At 48.2% G+C, this 10,024-nt stretch overlaps 1 protein-coding gene across 2 annotated transcripts in view; it reads left to right on the top strand.

Annotated features, from left to right (window-relative positions):
* The first annotated feature begins 3,437 nt into the window (after positions 1-3,437).
* Positions 3,438-10,024, top strand: part of ATP9A (ATPase phospholipid transporting 9A (putative)) — a 45,349-nt gene continuing 38,762 nt past the window's right edge. For both annotated transcript variants that reach the window (XM_015647756.2, XM_015647757.2), the window contains exon 1: positions 3,438-3,595. In XM_015647756.2, the coding sequence (XP_015503242.1) occupies positions 3,528-3,595 (68 nt within the window). In that variant the 5' untranslated portion in view covers positions 3,438-3,527. The remainder of the gene's footprint in view (positions 3,596-10,024) is intronic.

Genomic DNA, 10,024 nt, shown 5'->3' on the forward strand with positions numbered 1-10,024 from the left:
CCTTGGCAGCCAAATCCCTTCTCCTGCCTTCCTTCCAAACAGGGCAGCTGTAAATCCAGCCCTGAAACAAAGCTGCAAATACCATGTGCAACAGGCTGTGCTTCCAGACAAAGAGGGTGCACCCTTGTGTTTGTAAAACATGCACCAGTGGAACCAGGTAATAACAGGTACGAAGAATAATGGCACAGCTCGGGCTGCCTGTGGAATTATAAACATTTAGTTCAACCAGTCATGCACCCTTAGTCTGGGCCAACTCCTTAGATGTCAGAAATCCTCTATGTTTTGGTACTCATGCTTAGGGAAAAAGAAAATAAAGCAAACAAACCCAAAAGTAGTTCCAAAATTGAATTAATCTTTCAGGTTATAAGAAGTCAAACAGGATATAATTATTATGACTTTCCTCTGTGTTCATCAGGAAAAAAAAAATAGTGCTATGCATAAAAAGCACAATTATTTATTTAGTAGCAAAACTATAATGGATGAAAATTTATAGCATATTGTGCTAAATAGGTAATGAGTACAATCTGCAAATGCATTGTCAGAACCACAGATCCATTGTTTGAGTGGGAAACTGGCACCAGGATTTGCTCCTTGAAGGAGTACGGGCAGATCCCCAGAAGAGAATTTATTTCCATGTTGTTTGATCAGTGGAGCTGAGAGACCTGGGTGCACGTGGGGATCAGTGTGACCCTGGAAAGCCTCAGGTGTGGCTGAGGAATTGGTGCCATGGGCAGAGAGCAGGAGGCAAAGCCATGGGGACAGGGAGGGGACAGTGCTCTGCACCACAGAACTGGGGGAGAAAGGCAAGAGGTGAGGCAGGAAAGGATCCCAAAACCAGTGGGAAACTCTGTGGTAGAGGCTGATGGACACGAGAATTTCTGGTTTAAGATGCACCTGCAGCCAGTTGTGTCCATAGGCTGGGCTTGGCCAGGATCAGCTTCCACTTGTCTTTGTGAGCCTGAACATCACCAGACTCGGTCCATAAAACAAAATCCTGCTGGCAAAGCAGGTGTGCTTGTGCTGCCTGCTCAGGAAAAGGTATTGAATCATCCCAGTCAACAGCCTGGTACTTCCAGCCAACCCTTTGTGTTAAAAACAGGGTTAAAGCCTTGTTAAAAACAGGGCTCAGCCTTGGGCTTGCCAGTGAACCATTCCTGGGTTTGAAATGGGATTTATGATGTGCAGAGGTGAGAACTGGGACAGCACCTGATGAACTCTCCCTACAGGACAAGCTCAGAGGAGGCCAAGTGGCCCAGCTCTGGTTCTAAGATAAATCACTTGGTGGGATTGCAAGGAGGGATATAAAACTGCTTGTTTTGCTGTTAATTTAATCATCTGGAGGGGAAAAAGTTCTGGGAGAAAAAAACCCCATGGATAATGTTTTAAAATTATGGAAAATATCTCAGCTCCTTTTAATTAGCAGTGGTGCAGTATGAATTCTGGAGCTTGCAGGGCTCCTTTATGAGCCTCAAGTTCTGTGCTTGCAAAAATAGAGCATCAAAGCAAGCCAGCAGCATCAGAAAAAAACAAAATTGGTTTTATTTCACTCGATTTAACAATTCTAACTTCTCAGACTGAGGCTGGAGGTTTCCCCTTGGGCATTCCTTCTCAATAGGAGAATGAAAATCAAAGGCTTGGAAACCAGAAGAGCTCGTACCTGCTGTGAGTGCTGAGATCACAAGGGAATTCTTTCCAGCAAAGCAAATGTTATGCCAGAAATATGCCAAGGAGTGGGTTTGCTCCATGGGGCTACAGCCTGGTCTAGATCCTCCAGAGTGATTTTCTAGCTAGAAATCAAACATGTCTCAATACAAGGCAGAAAATCAGCGCACCCATAAGGGAGGCTTTGAGTGTTTGGCTGCTCAGATGTTGAGTGAGGCTGCAGACTTTGCTCCTCCTTTAGGATTTCTGGGACTGAGTCACAGCAGTCAGTGGTTCCTCCTGCCATGGTCTTGATGTTGGAGATGGGCAGGAGTGATGTGGAGGAAGTTCAGCTGCTCCATGTAAAGGAGGAGTGTCATGAAGTTCTGTCTGATCACAAAGGTATCAAGGGCCAAAATGCAGTGCTTGAAAGAATGTTGGACGTTTTCAAACCCAGTGCCACTTTCATATCAAAGCAAATAGAAAATGGCATTTGATAAGTTTTATTTTAATCAAGGCTGGAGGCTCAGACTGGCATTTCAGCCTGTACAACATTAGGGCAGTGGGTTTGTGGCAGTGGTACAACTACAAATACTTTTGGCCAAGTACAAGGTCCTGTTTAGGTTCTTCAGTTGCTCCTTTTATGAAATTGTGATTTGCAATGAATTCTAGAATCATGCACTTTCATATTAAAAAAAAATCAGATATAGAATATGGGAAAAAATAGAGCAAATATGTTTGGTGAGCCAAAGTGTTTGTGGGAGAAGGGACTTTTGATCCTACTTCACTTGTCTCCATGAGGGGGCAAGAACAGTAGATTAAGAAATACAAAATTAAAACATGGTATTACTTAATTGAAATAAAGCCTAAAAATGAATTCTACAATTTTTGTAATAAGACAGCCCAAGTTAGGATGGCATTGGAAATATCTGTCTAAACAGTCTCAGTTCTGGTGCCTGAAACTGGTGTAACTCTTCATTGTCTTGCTGAAATATCCTCATTGCAAAATGTTGGGATGACTCTGCTTCAGCCATAAGGAAAAACATTAAATGGCAGTTGCAGCATTTGTGCTGGTGCAATCCAGTGTAACGAGATACTGAAATCAGAAACAGAAGTGCTGGAGCAATTTGTGCCCAAATTTGCAGAAGACATCTGAATTTGGATCCAGAAGCGGGCGTTGAGAGGAGGGGTGAAGGTCTCTGAGCAAGCAGGGTGCGAGCAGCAGCCCCAAAGCTCTGAGCCCTGAGCCGTGGGGTGGTGCAGAGCAGGGGAACTCAGTCCCACAGCTCCGGTGGCTGCAGTGGAGCGGGTGTGGGAAGGGCAGGAGAGCTCGGCTGCACAGGGGCTGAGGCTGGGAGAGAACGGGAGACGGACACGGGCAGGGTGGGAATGGGCAGGGTGGGAATGGTGAGGATGGGAACGGGCAGGGTTGGAACGGGCAGGGTGGGAATGGTGAGGATGGAGAAGGGGCAGAGCAGGTGACAGCCGAGGACGGGGCAGATGAGGGTGGGGCAGGGCTGCCCTGCCCGGTCCGGGGCGGAGCGGACCCGACCCCACCCGACCCCGCGGACCCACGGGGTGGCGGCGCTCGGGGCCGGGCCGGCGGAGCATCACCGGAGCCGGGTATCACAGGAGCGGGGGATCACAGGAGCGGGGGATCAGCATCACCGGAGCGGGGCATCCCCGGAGCGGGGTATCACCATCACCGGAGCGGGGTGCGGCGGTGGCCGGTGCTGCGGGGAGCGGCCGGAGGAGGAGCCGCAGCCGGCACCTGCGTGCTGGGAGCCCGCGGCTCCGGGCCGGCCCCTCGGCGGAGCCGCCAGACGGCGGCGGCCGGGCTGGGCACTGCCGGCAGCGCATCCCCCGCTCCGCCCCGAGCCGCGGCCATGACCGACAACATCCCGCTGCAGCCCGTCCGGCAGAAGAAGCGCATGGACAGCAAACACCGCGGAGGGTGAGGGGCTCGGGAGCAGCGGAGCGGGGCGGGGGCGGCGGCCCGAGCCCGGCAGGAGGAGGAGGAGGATGAGGATGAGGATGAGGAGGGGGAGGCAGGCGGGCGCTGACAGGTTGCTCCTGACGCCATTGCCGTGGCACGCCCGGAGCGGGGCAGGATCCAGGCGGGGAACGGGAGCGGGGACAGCCCCGGCCGGGAGCGGCTCGGCCCGGCCGCCCTTCAGCGCCGGGGCCGCGGGCACAGCGGGGCAGCAGCGGCCGGAGGGGCCGGAGGGGCCGGGACTCCTGCTTGTCATCATCTGTCCCCGCTGTGCCGCACGGCAGGGCTGCAGCATCCCCCGGCCGGGGCTGGGGACGAGCGCAGGACCGTGGATGCTGCTGTGTGTAACAAAGGCCCCGGCTCCCATTAACTGTATCCGCGCAGCAATACAATATCCTTGTGCGCCGCCTCCCTAAAAGAGACGCATGGATATGTTTATGTCCATGTTTGTATCCATGTTTATATCCATGTTTATATCCGTGTTTATATCCATGTTTATATCCATGTTTATACCGGTATTCCCGTGCAGGAAGTTAAATAAGGAAAATGATTTTCCAGCACTCTTCCATGATGAAATCGCAGCACTGTGCAGACAGGTTGGTTTGCAGGCAGCAGGGTGTACGTGGTATCCAAGTCACCTGGCTGTCAATTATCTTAATTATCACAGCATTTCATCCGTCCCTGGAGAATTTGTTTGTTTTTTTTTTTTAAATGTGGCGAGTGATGTTAGCAAAATAAACCAAAATATTGAAGGAAATCTTCACTATTGGAACAAGGGGAAATATACACGTTTGCCTTGTTTATGTTTTTGGTCGGTAGTTTGGGTTCAGGTTCCTGTAACTGACGTTGTTGCACACAGTTTATTCAGCGTTAGATTTATTCCTTGCTGTCAGCACTGTGGCAGCAGCAGGGCAGGCAGGTGTGTGTGCTGCAGCTGCAATCCTGTGTCACTCGCAGCACTGAGCCAGTGCCACAAGGTGCAGCCACCACGGCCTTGCATTTGGTGACGTGATTGAAGGGAGCGGGGAGAGGTGAAGGCCTGGGAAATTTCTCAAAGCTGCTGGAATGGTTTCTTTTCCTGGAGTTCTCTGATCTGCAGCAAGAGCCTCTTGGGTGTTCCGATGTGGTTAGTGCTGCCTAGCAGAACCTGCCCTCAGCTAACCCAAGCTATGGTTCATTGCCTGTGGATCCTGCCTGATTAGCAGCCACAGAGTGCTGGCAAAAAACTCCAGCAGCGTGGAAGGAAGCTTGCCTAGGGTTTTTACTCAATAGCAGTTGAGATAAATTGGATTTGGGGTTTTTGCGTGGTGCAGTAGTAGTTTGGGAGTGGGATTAGTCATAAATGAGGAGCCCATGTTTTAGAGATGTGATCTCTGGGTATTTGATCAAGTGATGGATAGCAAGGCATTGAAGTCAAGCCAGTCCAAACCAGTGTTAGAAGCCATAGAAGAAATCATCCAGCAAGTGGAGGGGTCCCTGGTGTCACAGCCACAATAGAGTCCTGGGAACCCTAAGCCATGATCAAGGCCTCTTTTTTTCTGTTCCCTCTGAGGAAAAACCCAAACAAAAGCCATCCAATTTATGTTCCTTGATGCATATGGAAACCCAGGACAAGCAGGTGTTGATGGGCTTCTCTTTACCACAGCCCCAGCTGGTTTCTACTGGGGGGTTCCCCCACCAGTGGGGGTGAGTTTTCAGACAGATTTTTGTGGGTGTGGTCTTCTGGATTTGGGAGCAGATTTCTGGTCATGAATGACTCTATAGAAATCTTTGTTAACTCAAAAGTGAGAAATGTCTAATTCACCTGTAGGGCAGGTGCCATTTGGCAAGGCTTCCATTCCCCCCAGCCTGTGGCATGCTTTGAAAGGAAGGCAGGGAGGAACTGGCTCAGGAGCCTTGCAGGGATGAGGGATGGCTCAGACAGCTCTGCTCTGTGTCAGAGAGAAGCCACGTGCTTAGTGAACCGAGTGGGAGAAGTGGGGATCTGCTCCTGAGCACAGCTTCAGCGTGGCTCTTCTCGCTCCCATCAAAGGCTGAGCTCTGAATTCCCGTGCTGTGGGCCTTGGATTGAGCCGTGTTCAGCCAAGGCTGGGCTGCAGCACTCTGGAGAGCCCTGGCAGCAGGGAAGCCTGGCATCACCTGCACAGCTCTGCTGGGATGGGAGTGAGCCCCAGCTCCCCGGGGCGCAGCGCTGCCCGGGAGGGAGCGGCGAGCTCTGGAGCTCAGCACATGACACAGGCTTTCCCCTAAATAGCTCCTGGTGTCAGTCCTCAATCCTGCCAGGCTGCTTTTCAGGCAGCACACTGCTGTGCTGATGGAAAGGCCTGGCTGCTGCAGGGGAAGGAGGCGAGGAGGAGCTCTGCAGAGGGAGCGCTTGGCGAGGCCATCGCGCTGCCTGCGCGCTCCGGCTCCGTGGGAAACGGCAAATCCCATCCCACAGTCAACACGGGCAGCTCCTGCCCTCAGCGTGCCCGTGTGGGTGTGCCTTGGCACGGGCTGCCATGCATTCCCACTGCCAGGCTGCAGGAACTGCAGCTCTGCCCCTTCCAGAGCCACACGTGCCAGCTGCACGGCCTGCAGCGGAACGTTCCGGAACGCTGCATGTGCTGTGTCTTATGGGCAGGGGCATAAAGGGGTGAGGTGCTCTGATTTTCTGGTTTTCTTTAGCTGTGGAAAAGCTGTCCCCTGCCTTTGGAATAATGTCACGTGGGGGTTGGTTTGTGTATTACAGGTGCAGGCACAGCCCATGAGGGTCACAGAAACAGAATCTGAGAATGGGCTTGGTTTAGAAGTGACTAAATACATGAACTAAATGAACTTCAGCACTAATTTGACAAATGCTACCTCAGCGTTGCACAAACGTGGCACTTTTTTCCCAATGGGTGTGTTTTACGCGGAAGCATTTTTCATTTTTACTTCAAGTACTTCTCCATCAGGCACGCTGCATTTATAAATAAAACCTGCTTCTTGCTAGTGGCTGTTCACCTGGCAGCTGCCAGTCAGTCTGCTGTCACTGCCTCTTACATCATCGCTGGGAAAGAGTTTTTGTAAGCAAATACAATCCCGGGTGGAGTGCAGAGCAGACCTGTTCTTCAGCTCCTCCTGCTCCTTTGGATCCCCCTGCACATTAAGGGCAGCATCACTCGCAGGACTGAGTTTCAGCTACAGTTTGCATCCAGAGAGGTTCTTTTCAGTGGCTTTGACCCTGTTTGAGGATTTGTGAGTTTGTTCCCTGTTGTTATTTTTGCCAAGTTCTGATTTAAAATGTGAATTGCTTATACAGTGCTGTATAAGCTGTCCTTGTGTATTTTTCATGGTTTTTCTGTAAGATGATGATTTTTAAAGCCCATTATTTACCCTTACTTGCTATTTTTCTGTACTTCAGGGGTTATTGCAGGATTGTTCTACAGTCCTTCAGCTGCAAAATGGAGAAATGTTTGGGAATGTGTTCCTAAACTTTTATAGAAAACTGTTTACATTTCTGTAACTTTGTCATTCCAGTTCTTGGAAAGTGGACATTAATTTTATCAGTGTTTCTCAGCAGCAATGTAAACTCTCAGCAGTTTTCCTAGACAGTCTTTCCCTTCCCAGGATGTATTCTTTAGATTTCATAATGGAAAACATGTTGTTATTCCTAATAATGCAAATAATTCTCTGCCAGAAACTTCCTCCTGTGCCATGGCCTTTGCTGTGAGCAGAGAATTTTACAGTGATGGAGCAGCCCCTTCCCTCATCTGCATCTCCAAGTTTGGGACTTAAAAACAGGAGTGGTAGCCAGAGAAACAGCAGAACACAGAACTACACAATGCCTGCAAAATTCTTGCAGGGAGGAGCAAATAAAGTAACTGGGAAAAGCTGACAGCTCCAGTCAAAAGGACTTTTTATTTAATGAGCACCAAAGCTAATCTGAAAACACTGGTATGTGCTCAGAGTACTTTGTTTCTGGTACCCATATGAATAATTTTTCTTTTTTACAGTAAGATTATCCAGTTTCCAGAGGAGAAAGGGAAAAGGAGAACTAATGATCTTATTGATTCTACCCCAGTGAAGTTTAAGACATCACTGAACATTTTGAAAATAATTAAAAATTAAGACAATTGTCTGTCTTTGGCAGGAGGGGTAAACATCTGCCTGGAAGAATGAGCACATGGTTCTGTGCTTGAGAAACGACTCTGTTCTTACCAAAACTTCATTTTAAACTTATTTCAGCTATTCACGGGCTGGCACTTGAGCAATTTGTGTGAGATAACTTTCCTGCTAGTGCAGGGTTTGGATTGCTGTGTGCCCACCAGCCAAGCACAGGAGGGCAAAACACGGGCACAGAGCAGGTGATAAATAAATAATATAATCTGGAATTTAACAAAATAAAATTGATCATATAATAAATAAATAGAGCACTGGGGTGGAGAAGGTGCCTTCAGACAAAAAGCTCAGAATGTTTATGGTGTAAAAGTCAGGATTTGCTGTCAGGACCTTCAGCCCTGGCACGGGAGCTCCTGGCTGAGGCTGCTGCCCTGGGCTGTGATGGAATGGGATTCCTGGGCTGGGATTCCTGAGTGCTGAGGAACCTCCCCAGCTCAAGTGTTGCAAGCTGCAGCTCCCAGGGCTGGTTGTAGTATTCTGTTCACTGAGCACTACATTTTTCTGTAAATACTTCACACACCTCGTGCTGTGAGGCTGTGCAGGAGACTCCCAGCAGAAATGCTGGATATTCTTCACTTCCCCATCAATATTTGCCTTCAAAACCTGCTAGGCAGGAAGCTTTTCTTTGGTTTGTCTAATTAGGTTTTCAGTTTGCTTTCCCTGTAATTCAGGAGGTTGCAAAAACTGACTCCAGCCAGGCAGGGATTTCACAAAGCTGTTCTTTTTACTCAGCAGATTCTCCCGTGCCCTTTCTTGCTTGCTCTTGGAGCTGCATTATTTTTAGGTTGTTTCTCAAGCCCTGTAGTAGCAGAGCATTTGGAAATCACCATTTTCACAGCAAGCAGGGTGTTTGTGGTGGAAATGCTGCCAGGGGTCACTCTCTTGTCAATATTATGGTATAGGTGTGGGGATATTTGGAGTACAATCCCTATAAGAGGCCCAACCTAAAAAATAAACAAAGGTAAATGGTTTCAGATGCCTGATGGCAAGGACTGACTGATTTTTCCTAGCTGGAAAACACATTGTGATGAAATAGGGTGTGTGGACACTCCCTTGGGTAAAGCTGATTTTTGGAGCCTTTTCTCCTTTGTGAAAGAAGGAAAATCACTTTTTTCTCCTTTTTTTTTCCTGTAGAGCTTATCTATATTCTGTTGGAATCCAAATACCACCATTTCCACTACTTTCTATTCAAATATATTTGACAAGCAAGTGACTGTTTTTCTTAGGTCTTCACCTGCAAACACAAAAGCAAACTGCAATTGAAAGGTATCCAGCTCATAAAATACACTTTTGTAGTACAGCTTCTGAATTTGAGTGTTTAACACCAATTTTTCCAGTTGTCTGCTCTTGGTAACCAGCTGCCTTTCAATGTAGATTTTATACATAAATTTGGGGTAAAAGGATCTACTGGTTAGTTTTTTTAACAAGCAAAAATAGTTTGTAGAGGTGACAAAAATTGAGAGTTTCAGGAGCAATTGTAACTTTTTGAAGTGCTTATATTTAGGGTATTTGTATTAGTTATGGTTGTTTGGCACTGCCTGGGGAGCAGTTGAAGAAGGAAATCCACTTAGAAAAGTTAAAGCTGCAGAATAACAGGGAATGTCCCTATCCAGAGGTGAGCAGGCATGGCAGCAGTGGTGCTGCAAGGAAATCAGAATTCCTCTGTGTGCACCTGAAGATGAAAACATCTCCAGTTATTTCACTGCTGCAGTTTGGTTTGGGTGCTCTCATGGAGTGAGGTTTGGAATGGAGCTGAAGGAGTTCTGGGTGCAGAGTCTGGGATTCCTGCAGCCCTCGGTGGGTGCTGAGCTGGGCCCTGCAGCACTTTGGTCCCAAAGCTTTTCAGAAGAAAAACCTTCCCTGTGCTTGGGTGGCATCTGTACACTTTGGCTTAGATTGTTCTTGGCACACACTAGAGAAAATCCACCTTTTCAGGGCTTGTCTGTGACTGTGCATGAAATGGAATAATGTCCAAGTAATTTCATTAAACAAATGTCCTTTTGTGTAGTTTTAGAAGAGAGAAAGGTGAGAAATCACCTGGTGAAGTGAAGGCCTGTGCCTGCCCAGGGAGTGCTGCATCACGTGGTGATTCCTCTTTATTTCTGGAAGCAAAGTCCAGTTTTAGTCCCTTCTGTACCCAGGGAATCGACTGATAACACCTATTCTATTCTATTCTATTCTATTCTATTCTATTCTATTCTATTCTATTCTATTCTATTCTATTCTATTCTATTCTATTCTATTCTA

This window comes from Parus major, chromosome 20 (assembly GCF_001522545.3).
Source record: "Parus major isolate Abel chromosome 20, Parus_major1.1, whole genome shotgun sequence".
Classification (NCBI taxonomy): Eukaryota; Metazoa; Chordata; class Aves; order Passeriformes; family Paridae; genus Parus; species Parus major.